We start from the raw sequence: 16,046 nt of genomic DNA on the forward strand, positions 1-16,046 counted from the left end.
GACTTCTTATTGAGAATATTCTTAGGCAACAAAAATGAGAAAATTGGATGTTCACAAACTTCAAAGAACACTTGATTTTTGAATTGGCTAGGGCGACAAGCTACTAAAGTGGTACAAAATGGATGAAGGAGAGGATATGTAGGGTTGATGATTTTCGAAGGCTTTCTCCATATGTTGGTTTTCTGTTTCTATTGTCTCTCTCTCTTGATATATTATTCTGTTTGATCTCTTTTCTTTGTCTTTTTTCTTTTTGTTTTTTGTTTATTTAGGCAGTTCAGTTTAGTGTGCGATAAGTCTTGTACTTCAAAGCAACATAAAAACCTTTACATTTACCTTTTCCTCGCTCCTTTACCTGCTAGCTACTTTAACCCAGTCCTTGATCTCATTACACGAACCTGATCCTCTTGAATCCCAGGATTCAGGTCGTACACTTTGAATACTTCAGCTTCCTCCTCAAGCTTGTCCTGTTCCTTATACCTGTCTATTCGAAAGTGTCCCGAGTCGCATCCGATCAGAACCTGTCCTGTTAGAGCTAGGAACTCATCAATTCTTCCTCTCAAAATAGATCCATGTCCTCAATAGCTTAGAATATAGATACCTCGTAGTTGGTAGCTAATTACCACTACCAGTACTATTTTTCCTTAAATTATTAGTATTCCACGATACCTATCAGCTTATTAGGGGCCCCGTAACAGTCGAAGCACATGATGAATATGAAAAGCATAATCATTAATAGATATCAGGAAAAAATTCAATAATTGTTTGACCTCCCATATTACTGAATTTAAAATGTCGGCTAAAGGAACTCTCTACTGGTTTTTTAACGCTTGAAAATTTGTAAGAACGGGAATATATCTCATCGCAAACAAGGGATAGAAGAAACAGATAAATCCTAAACAAAATAGGTAATGTATTAGTAATTCACTGAACATTTGCCTTCCAAAATTTAATTTGTTAGTAGAAAATTCAACTAGTTCCCCTCTAGAATCCCTTGAAACACTCGGAGGTCTATCCCCGGGTAATTAACAAAAGCGGACTTCAATTGAGCGATAATATCGCTTACAGTTATGATGATTTTTGACCTCATCCCTAACGGGAATATTCTCTACCGGTATTGCCCACTAATATTAAAAACGCTCTAACTATATAACTTCAATACTGGCGTCTATCAGGTAGAATCTTGAATGCGAAAAAGAGTGATATCTAATGGCAGCTTTCAGTGGGAAGTACCCTAAATTATGAGTTCCGAAGAAATTTACCTGTAACCGGTACTTCAATGGAAGAAAGTATTATGACAAGTGACTTCAAGAGATTTTATATTAACGAACCTTCTGAGTGGAAAATACCAAATACGAGATATATCTAATTAGTTTCCTTATAGAAGTTCGGTGGTTTGTAGTCTTTGATAGGGCAACTCCAAAAAAGTTGATCCAGACAAAATCGTATATACTTGAGAAGACCTCCGACTCGGATACTTGTCCTTTCCTTTCTTCGATCAGAACCGAGGACAAAGGTACTTTAGGTCAACGACAGGCCGTGGTTCTATCAGTACATCCCGTCACAAAATCACTACTGACATGTATCCAGTGAGACCATCCTCAATAATCGGTTGTGGATTCCTTTAGACCTATATCTTACCCTGACAACGAGAAACACCAGTAATATCAAAGTCTAGCTCTGACTGGCCTTCCAGTTACTGGCAAGCGTGCGACTCTTCAGTCCTGCTTCCCTAACTAGTTCCTTTGTCAATAGACCAGAAAGTGCTCGTACCTGAAGCTGGTAGCGAACCACCGGTCACAAGGTCGCCTACTACTACTGGCTACTGTGTGGTGAACTTTCGATAAATAATTTACCCTCAAGCTAGGACTACAATGGCACAATGATTAGATTGTGGCGAGCAGTATCAAATTAGCGTCCACATTACATAACGTTTACTGTATCATGCCTGCTGCGGATAGCTAGTAGTTGCCCTGCTAATTGGTACTGGCCGGGTGGAAGGGCCATAAGGATCATCTATAAGAGTATCACTACGGTTGACACAGTCACAACTCCTAGGGGGCCCGCAATTTACTGCTTGGCCCTCTGGTGATACGAAGATGACTTTCGTTTCTACCTGCCCAGCATGTACCAACCCATCTCGCCTGACGTTCGTTGCTGTGTCGCCTCGTCACGAATATTTATATCCTAGGTAGCATGTGATATTTCAAGAGAACTTGATGAATTTGAGTTAATAATTATCAACCAAATTGCGCTAGTGGTGCACTCGCCCACGAGCAGATGGTTGATTCTACCTCGTGATGCAATATGATTGAACGTGGTATCGCTAGAAATAGAGCTAGTTAATTCTACTATGTTATTCCCTTCAAATTTTATCCTCTATGATAGAAGAGTCATCACCCTCTGAGCGAGTGTACTATTTATCAATCATTAGACAACATCGATTATTGGGTTTGTGTCAAATAAACTAGAATTGTGGGTCGTTATAGGTAGCTTAATTTGGTTGACGATAGCTAGTGCGAGTTGAATAACATACAAACATATATCTCTTGATCCCCCTCCAAGATTTCATAACAGTAATTGTAAAACAAAGGTACACAACATCGACAACTAAAGGACAGCGGCAGTAGAAGGTTCCCTTTCCTTGATAGCCCCCTCAAGCTTGACCATAATCTGGGGGAAATCTTTATCAATAAAACTCCACATATCCCCATAATTAACGTTATTTTTCCCGGGAATATTGGAATACTCGTGCCCTGCACTATTCCTCATATCCTTAATACGCAAACAGTAATCATGTCCAATGATATCCTTTAACGTTTGTAGTGGTTTGATGCCGCAAAGGCTGGACGACAGTGCTATCACATTCATTAAGATAGCAGCACGCCCATCTTCTTCAGGAGTGGAGGATGTTTCTCCTTCGACAATTCCGACGAACGTCTAAGGTAAAGTTAGTTTCAACGTCTAGGAGATGATTGAGTGTTAACAGTAACCTCTTCAGTGAAACACCATCTTTTGCATTGTTCTTGGATTTTGAGCATCAGAGTCAACCCCTTTTGGAGTTTAGCCAACGTCATGCCTTCGGGTTCCATTCCTCTAGGAGCCATTTTGACTGTTGTAATGTAAGACCGACCGAGCTCGTGTGATGTGTTGTGGGAGATGATTTTGCTGATGCGTAGTGACTGATCAATGTATATCTAGCTGGCTTGAGAGCTTATAATTTATATAACTCTAAATAAGAGGCTCATCTGTGATGTTTATGTAATACCGCCTATGTTTATCATGTTCATACACACGCATATGAGTTGTCATTGCATTTGAAAAGCAGTCGATCCATGTGCCTTTAGGGCCCAAAAGAGGCTCATCGAGTGGAGAGATATAATATACGCATGCAAATTGGGTCCAATCATCGATACTTAATCTGACGTACGTGAGAACTTTAACCAATTATGAGTATACTAAATAAACATATTGAAAATCCAACTAGTTAGGTTTCAACGCCATGCAGGAAGTGTCTTACAGGATAAACTATAGACCAAATACCCGAAATTTATCTACATGAGGGAGGTATGCAGAAACATTTACACACGTACATTTATGCACGAATCGAATTATTAGCTTGATCGATCGATTAATATGCCAACAATTCCAAGGCCGAGTGACATTCGGTGACTCCCATGCACGAGAATTTCGAATTAACGGAATATGACACGTACTTGCAGTTATCCTGTCTTCCTACCGTTAACAATCGCTGTAAAGGGCTGGAACGCGTCAGCTTATGATGGCGTAATCCCAAGATTTGAGGTTGGTAAAAATTCTTTCCTCGTGCTTTTGGCGTATGGTAAATAATTGCTCATCTATATTTATTTATTTATTGATGAATGGGAAACTTCTTATGGCAAGTTATCGCTCGATCGCCTGATCATTAGAATAATCTCGAGTTAAAACTTGAACTAGTTTGATTTAGAAAGTTAGTGCCTCAGGCTCAGCTGATCAACCTCAATTCACTTTCTCTCATTTTTTGAATATTAGTACCCCTATGACGTCGTGCATGCGCATATATGTTGGCACGAAAAGCGGACGCTTGATTAATGAGACGTTATAAGAGGCTCTGCGCACGGCGTGGCCTTACTCGGAGTGTACGTACTTCCCATGTGCCAGTTCATCTTTCTATCATACTCCATCACGTAAATTACGCCAAAGGTCACTTACGATCCTTCCTCTAATGTTTTTTATCACGGGAGTCTGAGACTCGAAGAATTGTCAACCAAAAGTACAGCTGCAAGATCATAGGGGCCCTAGGGGTTGTTTACTATCAGCTGCTAAATTGACGCTGGGGCCGGACGACTACGAGACTCACCTTCGGCTCTCGGTGGAAGAACTGCGAAAGACGACTGAAAGCCATGAAAGTGGATGAGTTGTCTGTATGTTTCCGTCTTGACCTTTGATTACGCAGATTGACAATGATGAAATCGAATAGGTCCGAGTTCGGTTACGTTACTTGCCTACATGTTGTTAACCATTCGGTACTAGCTGGACGTGAATTCTGCATCGTGTCGCTGATCGTTCACGTCTCGAGGACTCAAGTTCCAAACTAGAGAATATCACGTTATAACGTATACGTAACCTGGGTTCACTTGTACGATATGCGAGACTATCAGAGTGTGTGAGAGATATTGGACGCCTTCAGTTACTCATTGGAGCTCAAAGGACTGTCGTATACAACAAACACGTTTGCGATTTCACATCAAGCCAATGCCATACTGGTGAAAAGATAAAGAAAAGGAACTTTGCTAACTGCGCATATTGTATAGGTTGTATATATATGTCCTTCCCGGTTACTGAGCACACGTCTAAAGCACGGGCACAACCTAAATTTTCTAAGCAGGCGGGGCTCACAAATTATGAGGAAAGAATTTACAAATAAGGGTGATCTAGGATGGAAAGGAAAGGCGCTATTGGCAAAGAAACCAACTATATACTTCAACTGATAAGGAAAGAGATGTTCCGTCCAACTTCCATAAACAAAATATCGGATTGGCTAAAGCCCCCTATTAGGGTTCCAAGGTCTTCCCTGGAAACAAAGAGAAGGAACATTCTTGAAGCTGTCCATTTTCTATATACCTCTCACCGACCATATATAAAATTAACCAATTTATATTTGCTCAACGCCCAGCGGGTAGATTCGACTGTTCTAGAAGAGATATGGAATACTTAGAGAAAGTGTGTGGGAGAAGTGAAGTAATTGATCGTGTTTTTTGTACTAGCTAAGGGGGAATGCCCCGTATTTATACTAATGAAAGGTAGTACAAAGAGAAATACAATGAGTCATGGACGTGTGAGTAAATAGAATGACTAATAGGAAAGTGAGTCATACGCCGATGACAAATACTATAATGAAATGGTGAGAATCTTCCAGAACTATGAAACGTGCCGAGCGCCCTATTTCAAGACTTCCCCTCGTGAGCCACAGTGAATAGTAGAAGAAAATAAAACATGTTTGCCTTTATCCAATCCCTTTGTGAGTAAATCCGCCACGTTCTCGTTCGTAGAAATATATTCCAGTTCAAATAATTCATCCTCAAACCGTTCCCGAACAAAATGAAAATGTACGTCAATGTGTTTAGACCTTTTATGAAAGACAGGATTTTTAACCAAAGAGAGAGAGCCGTTGTTGTCGCCTCGAAGAATGAAAGAGAGATTTGGTTTTCGTTCCAGCTCGTGGATTGCGTTCCTTAACCAGATCAGTTGTCGACTGGTGTCCGAGAGGGCCATGTATTCCGCTTCAGTTGTAGAAGTGGCGACAGATCGTTGCTTATAAGAGCGCCAGGAGATGAGGGCTTCCCCTAGCATGAAGCAGTGACCGGTGAATGAGCGGCGATCGTCGATGTCGGAGGCATAGCTTGCGTCGCTGTAGCCAATGAGTGCAGTTGGTCGCGTTTTGGTGTAATGGAGTGACCAATCGAGGGTGCCCTTAAGATAACGGAGGACGCGATGGACTGCAGCTAGATGAGCCTTGGTGGGACAGGAGGAAAATTGTGAAAGCATGGTGACGGTGTAGGCGAGGTCGGGTCTAGTGCCGATTACTGCGTACATGAGTGAACCGATTATTGACTGATAAATTGTTGGATCGTCGATTTTCTCAGCTTCCGTTCCTTTTTGGAGGTGGACGTTATTGTCGATAGGTGTTGCCACAGGTCTGGATTCGTCGAAGCCGTATTTGATAAGTACACGCTTGAGATAGGCTTCCTGTGATAGGGCAATGCCAGTCTTAGTGTGGATCAAGTGGATTCCGAGTGCCCAGTTGGCTGTGCCAGTTTCCGTCATTTCGAATTCAGAGTGGAGGAGGAGGCTGACACGGTTTTTGCGTTCAACGGACCAGTAGAAGATGAGGATGTCGTCTACGTATATTGCGATGACAACTTCCCCTGTCTTGTGTATGAAGACACAAGGGTCGAAGTCTGCTTTTCTGAATCCTATTTTGATTAGCGCTTTTGAGAGGCGGGCATACCATTCCCTTGAGGATTGTTTGAGTCCGTAGATGCATTTGATTAGTTTGCATGCTTTGCCGGGAGTGGGATAGCCTGGAGGAGATTTCATGTAGATTTCTTCCTTAAGTTCGCCGTATAGAAATGCGCTTGTGACGTCCATCTGATCGCATTGGCCGCCGGTTTGAAGGCAGCGAGCGAGGAGTAGTCTGATGGATTCGTATCGGGTGACGGGGGCATAGGTTTGATCGAAATCTTGACCAGGGACCTGTGAGAAACCTTTTGCGACTAGTTGGGCTTTGTACCGTATGGGGTTGCCATCGGGCCCGAGTTTAATTTTGTATACCCATTTGCAGTCAACTAGTTTGCGGTGGTCCGGTGTGTTGACCAGATTCCATGTGTTATTCCTTGCGAGTGAGTCGAGTTCAACTTTCATAGCATTCTGCCATTTTTCGGAGTCAGGACTGTTCATCGCTTGGTGGTAGTTTGTTGGTTCTGTTAGGGTAGTGTCATGCTGAATGTTGTGTCCGTATCTGACCGGAGGTTTCCGTTCCCGTACTGGGTTACGTCTCGGTTGATCAGTATCTGTTTCATTATCATCATGCGGGGTACGTTCAGTGGCGGGCCTCGTATAGCCGGCCCCCACTATACTTGCGTGGTCTTCCGAATCAGTGTCGGAGAAACGTTCCATGGTTTCGCGCATTATTTGTTGGTTGATCATGTCGTCGTCACTTGGGTCGTCGTCGTATGTTCTATGTTGTTTTGGTGTTGACGGACGTGAGGGTGGTTCTTGTTTGATCTCGATTTGTTTTGGTTTAGGGGGTGTGTCGGTTTTTGTTTTGACTTCGATTTCTTCCCCTACGGATGTACCTTTAAACCTAAAATGACGAGAGAGAACTACTTTCCTTTGTGATGGTATGTAGACGCGACAGATTTTTTCAGAATCTCCGTATCCGCAGAATTGTCCCGTTATAGCCCTAGCATCCAGTTTTGTTCCAGCTGGTCGTGCTTCGACGGGTATGTGTATGAACATAGTTTCGCCGAAGGATCGGAGGTGCCCAATAAAGGGTTTCTTTCCGGTAAGTGCTTCGTATGGTGTCATATTCGGGAGTGATTTGTGCGGGAGTCGATTTTTGACGTGTACCATGGTGTTGATCGCTTCTGCCCATAGATTTTTTGGGAGGTTGTGGTCGAGCAAGGCGGATCGTGCCATTGTTGCTATAGTCCTGTTAAAGCGTTCTGCTGTTCCATTTGACTCGTGAGAGTAAGGTACAGTGAATTCATGCTTTATGCCTTTGGAGGCAAAGAATTGTTGGAGGTCATTGGAGATGTACTCGCCACCGTTGTCGCTTCGAAACCGTTTAACCGTTTTGTCCAATTGATTTTTCATGTATGCGATATATCGTTCCGTGGCAGCTGCTGCATCTGACTTCTTTTTAAGGAAGTAGAGGTGAGCGTACCTAGAGTAATCGTCGATGAAGGTGATATAGTAACTAAAACCGCCCAGAGAAGGAGTCGAGAACTTGCCGCTCAGATCTGAGTGTATTAGTTCCAGTGGTTGTTTGGATTGTGGTTCGGTGAGGGGAGCGAGGTGAGATTTGGTTGATTTAGCGAGTTCACATGTGTTGCATGTTTCCATGTGACCAGATGTGGGAAGAGACTTGGGGTCGGCGACCATGGTGCGAAGCCGTGAGAGCGAGGAAGCGGGGAGATGTCCAAGCCGTTGGTGCCAGTCATAGAAGCTGGTGGCGGCAGAGAGGTGTGCGCAGGGTTCCTTGGTTTCAAAGATGTAGAGACCAGTACTATTTGCGTTAGCGATCCCAATGATTTCCTTGCTATTCGGTTTGTAGATGGTAAAGCCGTTTTCTGTCCCAATTGTTGTGAATCCCTTTTTAGCGATGCAAGACCAAGACATCAGGTTGGTATTGCCTAGTTCGGGGATCAAGAATACGTTCTGCAGAGTGATCAGGCCATGTGATCCGTTGATGGTGACGTTGCCAATTCCGGTTATCTGGAGTTTGCGACCTCCTCCAACAGTAACTGTTCCAGTGTGGGGAGTGGGGTCGGTAACCAGCGTTCCGGTCATGTGGTTGGTTGCACCAGGGTCGAAGATCCATGCCTTGTTGTCGGTGGTGGAAGGTCCTGCAATGAAGCCAAAGTAGTCTTCCATGGTAATGTCCGAGGTGTCATCTGAGAAGTTGTTGAGGTCGAAGTCAACCGGCATTGTGAATACATCGGTTTCTTCGAGTGCGGGAAGGCCAGAAAGATCGGGGATCCAAGAGAGGTCGAGTTTTGTGTGAAATGCAGTACCAGATGCGACGTTAAGGTTGCCAGATGCAGCGGACTTCTCCTTGTCTCTGAAAGCTTTGAGTTTTCGGCAATTTTTGTGCGTGTGGCCTTTTGCATATTCTCCATTCTTGGTGCACCAGGTGCATGTGACGTCCCGATTTCCTGTTTCGTTGTTACGTGGCCTCCTGACTCTGTTGTTGTTTCCGTGTCCTGGGTTTCCTCGCCTGATTGTGTAGGCTTCTCCAGCCGCCTGTCCATCGTTGTTGCGCCGTGAGTCCAGATCCAACAGCTTTTCGTAAACGTCATCGAAGGTGACGTTGGGCTTGGTTTGCAGGTTGTCAACGACTGATTCGAGGGATTCGTGCCGGAGTGAGAGGAGTAGGAAGGATGCCTTCGCTTCTGTGACAGATGCGAGTTGGTGAAGGTGGTAACCGAGTGGGTCTTTGGTTTTGTCCGTAGAGTTACTAGTTCTAGTGAGGAGAGATGACCAAAGAGTGTTGAACTGGGTTAGATGTTCCTTGATACCCTTGTCGGGTGTGTACTGTAGTGTGACGACATTGGCGAGGAGCGAGTGGGGGGAAGCGACGGTTTTCCGATCGAATCTGTCCTCGAGTTGAGTCCAGAGGTGATGAGCGGTGTCGGCCGGTGTCAGTGTGAGAATAACTTCGAATTCGATGTTAGATTGAAGGAATACAACTGCAAGGTTGTCCTTTTTGTCCCAGTCGCTGATTTCTTCGGCGTTGTCGGAGGTTTCTTCTTCGTCTTCTTCAGCCTCAGCTACGCTTCCTGATGCTTGTGGTGCCGTGGTAGGTGCAGTAGTGGTGGTGGTTGTCAACACGGGACGCTTGCTCGAACCATTGACCAAGTTCCACAGATCGTGAACTTTCAACATGCGGGTAGCAAGGTCCCTCCATACAGTGTAATGGCCTTGACCATCCAACTTGCATGGGAGTGCGGGAATTTTGATGCTCCTCTCAGACATGATTGAAAGTGAAACGAGAAAGTGTACTTGTTACGGGAACTACGGAGCACTGTTCTAAGAGGCTTAGGACAATAAGGAATACAAGTGACGGGTTGTGATGCAAGGACGGTCGGGTAACGAAAGGACAAGCATAGAAAGGTATCGGGTAGTGTGGGAGCACGCGGTGTTACCACACTAGTGTTATACTCTTATGACGGCACGCTTACTATTGGGTGCCTCACCCGGAATAGGATAGGAAGCGGGGCTTACGGCTGTAGGCTGTTCTACTTAGGGAAGTAGGTCTAGGATAATAGTATGGTACAGCCCGATGACTGGCAATTGCAAGGTTCATGGTTACGTGTCGGAATTAGAATGGAGGACGGAACTATGCGGGGGCGCTTTTCTATCTGGGTTATCTTCGGGAGCATTATCTTATTCTATTATCGTTGTGTCAGTTAGTATTAGAAAGCGGGCCTTGGCATAGGTTCCAACATGTATAAATAGGGCTTGATTCTCCGAAGACTTGAGGGTATCATCAACCATCAAGTCAGGAATCCGAAAGGAATAGGGGACTACAGAACAGCGACTCGCTAAGACCTGTAGAGACCGCCGATTTCTGAGTAACATCCGTTTGATGAGTTGCAAGTTGGACCTGGCGGGTTTCTTAGCGAGGTATTTACTACCTACTCTACGCTATTGGAAACACTAGAGATCCTTGAAATACTTGAAGAGCAAAGCCAGATTTTATTTCTTAAGTACGCTTTACATAGTTACTGTTGTAATCGGCGGTAATTTTTTCAAATGTATGGCTTATAGGAATGAAACACTATATTGTACCTTATCCCTAACTTTTACCCTTTATCTATTGTATAAACTACCAAAGTCTCGATAAGACAACTACTCGCTTAAACCAATACTCTGAGTATTTTGCTTAGTGGCGGATAGTCACCGTGCTCTCAGTAGAAGAATAAGCGCTTAGTCTATTAGAAGGACCAAGGTACTATATGCACCCCCGAGTGGCAACAGCAGCCATCAACAACTACCTTTGCGCTACATCCTTCATCGTACAAAGAGGAAGCGCCGAACATCTATACTGCGGATACCTCCATTATACAGGTTTCTTTACAGAAGCAGGAACCACCGCTACCTTCGAGGAACACGACCCCGAAATCCTCAACTACCCAGAACTCTTCCCAATCAAGATCACTCTCTCGCAGCGGTCTTTCGGACTTGCCCACCCAGTCCCCTGGTTCGTTGCTCAACCCTGGTGCAGAAGACAACCACAGCTCAAACTCGAGCAGCTTAACAATGTCAAGGGCTCATCAGCAACGATCGGAGGAAGACTACAACATGGAGAGCTCAATCGCCTTGAGAGATCGAGGTATATTGGAAACCCAGGCCAAGAGGCGCCACAGGAAAGAGAGAGATGTGCCGATAGGCTCCCTCTTCGCATCGACGAGGCAGGAAGAATCATATGGGCAGGCGAGGAGGCGGCAGGCGGATCCCCGGGAGTACTCCCCGTACGTCACCCCCATCAGAGAGAGATCTTCTACTCAGAGGCCCTCGGTACCTCGGGTAACGGACGACGACGAGGATACCAACATGGACGTGGAGGAGCAACGAGTGGGGAACCCTTTCGGCGACCTCATTGGGCAGGAAGTCCAGCGACAAGGGGCTCCAGTAGTACAGCAGCTCAGCCGAGGAATCGAGGAACTCAGCATGCACGTGCGAGATATCCCCATACTCCGGGAACTCACCCGCCAGCAGCAGGAGTACACCAACAAGATCGTCGAGGACCTCCATGCCAAGTTCGCTGGAGACCGAGCCGAGCGCGACAATCAGCTCAACCAGGTCATGGCTCAATTACGAGCAGAATCCTCCGCCGCTACCAGCAACCTCGGTCAAGTCCTCGGGCAGATCGTAGAGGCAACTAGGGCGCATCAGGAGAGGCAGGAGCGGCAGGATCAACACATAAACGCGTTGACCAACTTCGTCCAGCAACTCCCAAAAGATGGCCCAGTGCAGATACCCGCGGAGGTTATGGCTGCCCTCGAGAGGATGGAACGGGACAGACAAGCTGCGATGGAAGACCAGTTCGCAGGTACGAAGAAGAACCTGGAGGAGATCATTGAGCAGATGCGGGTAGCAGCCAACAGAACGGCAGCAGCCCCCGAAGGCTCAGGAGGCGGAGGCGTAGTACCCCCCCAACCACCTCAGAACCCCCCTAGCAATTCCGGAGAGAGACCGGAAGGATCAGGGAGCCAACCCCCCGTACCCCCTCGCTCCGAGGCAAGAAGCCAGCAAAGTGAACAAGGAGGCAGGGGAGGCAATGGCAATAACGGCAATGGCGGAAACCGCGCAAGACCACGAGACCCATCCCCCTCAGACTCATCCAGCTCCTCCGATTCAGAGGACGATCGTCGAGCACGCGAACGAAGACAGAGGAGACGGGAGGAGCGGAGGCGCCGTAATAGGCAGCAAGAGGTAGAACTCATGCACCCCCCTCGCGCCACCCTGGGTGATACGCCAAAACAGGCAAAGATCCCCTTCTCCGGGAAAGCCGACGAAGACGTACGACACTGGATCGACCAAATGGAAGTCTTAATTGAACTTCAGAGGAAGGTCAGGTGGGACGACCAGACCAAGATCCTGTGGGCATCCCTGGAACTTACCGGAAGCGCGGCAAAATTCTGGCGAAACTTCATGGAGCGACTATCGGTTGACCCCAGCATCGGGACATGGGAGAATTTCAAAAATGAATTACGGATTCAATATGGCAATCGGACAAGTCAAGAACAAGCCAAGCAGAAGATGGATAAGCTCCGTCAAACTGGCATGATCGATGACTACATCAACGAAATGCAGAATCTGGAATGGGACGCGAAGGTCGGACCCATCGTAATGAAATCCATGATCCTAACAGGAATAAACTCCTCGCTGGAACAACGCCTCTCGAACGCGATCGAGGAACCAGAAGATTTCGCGGAATGGCTAGCCTGGGTTAGGAAGGTCGGACGTAAGGATCACGAGGTGAAGGCCCGGAAAGAAATCCTACGTGGCAAGGATATCGTGAAACCTCGCGAAGAGAAGTCGGAACGACGAAAATCGCGCAACCCCGCACCTCGGAAAACTTCCTCCGCAACAGCGCACAGCTCCAAGGCCTCGGATGACTTAGGTGTCACCAAGGACGAGAAGGAGAAGTGGCAAAAGGAAGGAAAATGTTTCCGTTGTGGTAGAGATAACCACTTCGCGAAAGATTGCGTGGCGACGAGTAAGGTCAGGTTAACCGACCTGAAGAGGAAACGGTATCCTTCCGGAGGAAAGGACCACGGAAGGGAGGGTGAAAAGAAGCGGAAATTGGGCCCCCAGAATGAGGCTTTTAGGGCAAGGATTACAACTTTGGAGGATCAAAATTGATTGGGTATTTCTATTTTTCGGTGTTTTATACTGCGTTACGGTTCCTTTCTTTTGGTTATTTGGAACAAGGTTTTTATGTATTACGGTTATTCTTATCGGTTGGCTACGGGATTTTTCTATATTTGTTTTGCTACACGCGCGGAAATTCAATTCTCTTTACACACACTCTGAGGATGGGGTTACACCCCGAAACGCCTGGTGCGTAAGTGTTGTACCATGATCTTCATCAAACATTCGAACTCTCTATATAAACCCCCTCACCCCGCGCTCAACGAAGAAAAAATCATCGAAACTCACACCCAAAACCAATACAAACCTTTTACCAAACCAACATACAAACATGTCTTCCAACACACAAGAAACCCGCCTCGAGATCGAGATCTCTTGGGATCACCCCGCAACTAGTACCAAACATGTCGCAACAGTCAACGCACTCTTGGACAGTGGCACAGAAGACTGGATCATGTCTTGGGACTGTATCCACCGCGCGAAAATACCCACTCAACCTCGACCAAAGCCTCTCATCATCAGACAGGCCGATGGTACCCCTATGCCCAATTCCGGCACTCACATCACTCAACCTCTTACCCTCCGCATCGGCAATCATCTAGACAGGGCTATCACCTGTGAGGTTGGCTCGTTTGCAGGAGAGGACCTCGTCATACCACATCGATGGCTCAAGGAGCATCAACCAACCATCCATTGGGGACGCAACAGTGTTAGCTTCCATAGCAACAACTGTATAGTCAATGGATGCTTCGTATCAGTCGAGGACATATACGATCAAGACCCAGAAGAGCTGGTCATCAGGCTGTTGAGGGCGTCACCCAAGAAGCAGATGGCGATCGAGCAACACCCCTTCTGGGCAAGAGCATCGGTAAACGAGGCTCTCGTTAGTGCTATACCGGTGGAGTTTCAGGGACATGCCGACGTGTTCTCCAAGGAAGGAGCCGCTCGACTACCTGACCACTCTGAATGGGATCATACCATTCCTCTTATGGAAGGAAAGCAGCCGCCGTGGGACCGATCTATTCGCTCTCCCCACCTGAAGACAAGGCACTCCGGGAATATTTGGACGAAAATCTGCCCTCCGGCAAAGTAGTCCCCTCCACCAGCCCAGCAGCGGCACCCGTCCTGTTCGTTCCGAAAGCTAATGGTAAGCTTCGGTTATGTGTCGACTTTCGTGGTTTGAATGGAATCACAATCAAGAACCGTTATCCACTGCCGCTCATGAACGAGCTGGCCGACGCAACGAAAGGAGCACTCTACTTCACGAAGATAGACCTGAAAAATGGCTATAATCTGATTAGGATTGCTAAGGGCGAAGAATGGAAAACCGCTTTCCGAACGAAATACGGCCTTTTCGAATATAGGGTAATGCCTTTCGGCTTGACCAATGCTCCTGCGTCGTTTCAGGTCATGGTCAATACCATATTCAAGGATCTTCTAGATCAAGGCGTAGTAGTCTACCTGGATGACATCTTAATGTATTCAAAGACTAGAGAAGAGCATACGACTCTTGTACGAGAAGTTTTGGAGCGACTGCGACGACACCATCTATACGGAAACCTCGAGAAAACGGAATGGTATCAACAGGAGGTAGAATTCCTGGGATTCATACTATCAGGAAAAGGGAACCGAGTATCACCCAAGAAGGTTCAGGCGATCGAAGGCTGGTTAGCCCCAACCAAAGTCAAGGAACTTCAGTGCTTCCTCGGATTCGCCAATTTCCTAAGACGGTTCATCCACCGATACTCTGAGGTTTGCAGACCCATGACCGATCTCCTGAAGAAAGGTCCCGTATGGAAATGGGGCAGGGAACAGCAAGATGCGTTCGACGAGCTCAAGAGGAGATTTACGTCTGCTCCAATACTCCGACACTATGACGAACACCGCGAAGCAATCGTGGAAACTGATGCGAGTGACTGGGCTGAGGCCGCAGTACTCTCTCAGACGTTCGAGGACGGTATCCTACATCCGGTAGCTTACCACTCTCGCAAGTTCAACGAGGCAGAGGTTAACTATGAGATCTACGACAAGGAGATGCTCGCAATAGTTTCTGCTCTCTTGACTTGGAGACATTGGCTGGAAGGGACGGACATCCCTATCCAGATACATTCGGATCACCAAAACCTGCAGTATTTCACAACGACCAAGAAGTTGTCGAGAAGACAAGCCAGATGGGCCGAGAAGATAGCACCTTTTCGCTTCAAGATCCATTACCGACCAGGCGAAAAGAACGGCAAGCCAGATGCACTTACAAGGCGTCCGGAGTTCGCAATGGAAGGGGAGTAATGCGTGAGCAGCCCGTAAAACAGCTACTCAGCGCAGAACAGTTTGTCAGAAAATCACGGACCAGCGTAGAAACTGGGTCCGAAGTGATTGGCAACCCTGAAGAGGAATGGAATTAGTTGGATCAGTGGTACAACATACCGAGCGTAGAGCTGCCTCAGCCACTACAGGGTTGGTATGAACAGGAAAGACGATGGGTTCGGAGGATGGTTCCGGATGAACACCTCCCTGACTCAAACCTTGAGATCTTCGGACCACCGGAGGCCGCTATCGTAAAGGTAGAGCCTGCCGCTGAATGGAGTCCCGATTCGAATGACCCCACCCACGATGGTCGATGGGTAGTACCGGACTATGCAGTCAAGCAGGTCATTGAGGAACATCATGATCGACCCGTAGCGGGGAATCTAGGAAGGGATAAAACCCTCGAGTTGATTGATAGGAACTACTGGTGGCCAGGAATGTCCACGGATGTAGCCAACTTCGTCAAGACTTGCGATGTATGCCAGAGAGCCAAGCAACGACGGAGACACTTGTCACTCCCTCAACCCCTAGAGTTAGCCACCACACCTTGGACTGATATCTCGATGGATTTCGTAGTAGAA

At 46.7% G+C, this 16,046-nt stretch overlaps 1 protein-coding gene across 1 annotated transcript; it reads right to left on the reverse strand.

Annotated features, from left to right (window-relative positions):
- Positions 1–2,607: 2,607 nt before the first annotated feature.
- LAJ45_10836 (uncharacterized protein) lies at positions 2,608–3,104 on the reverse strand (the record flags this gene model as incomplete). Its single annotated transcript, XM_046120351.1, has 2 exons — positions 2,608–2,937; positions 2,991–3,104. 2 exons carry the CDS (start codon positions 3,102–3,104, stop codon positions 2,608–2,610), a joined length of 444 nt encoding a protein of 147 aa, XP_045966476.1.
- Between the last annotated feature and the right edge of the window lie 12,942 nt (positions 3,105–16,046).

Source organism: Morchella importuna (genome assembly GCF_003444635.1).
Source record: "Morchella importuna strain M04M26 chromosome Unknown Morimp01GS051, whole genome shotgun sequence".
Lineage (NCBI taxonomy): Eukaryota > Fungi > Ascomycota > Pezizomycetes > Pezizales > Morchellaceae > Morchella > Morchella importuna.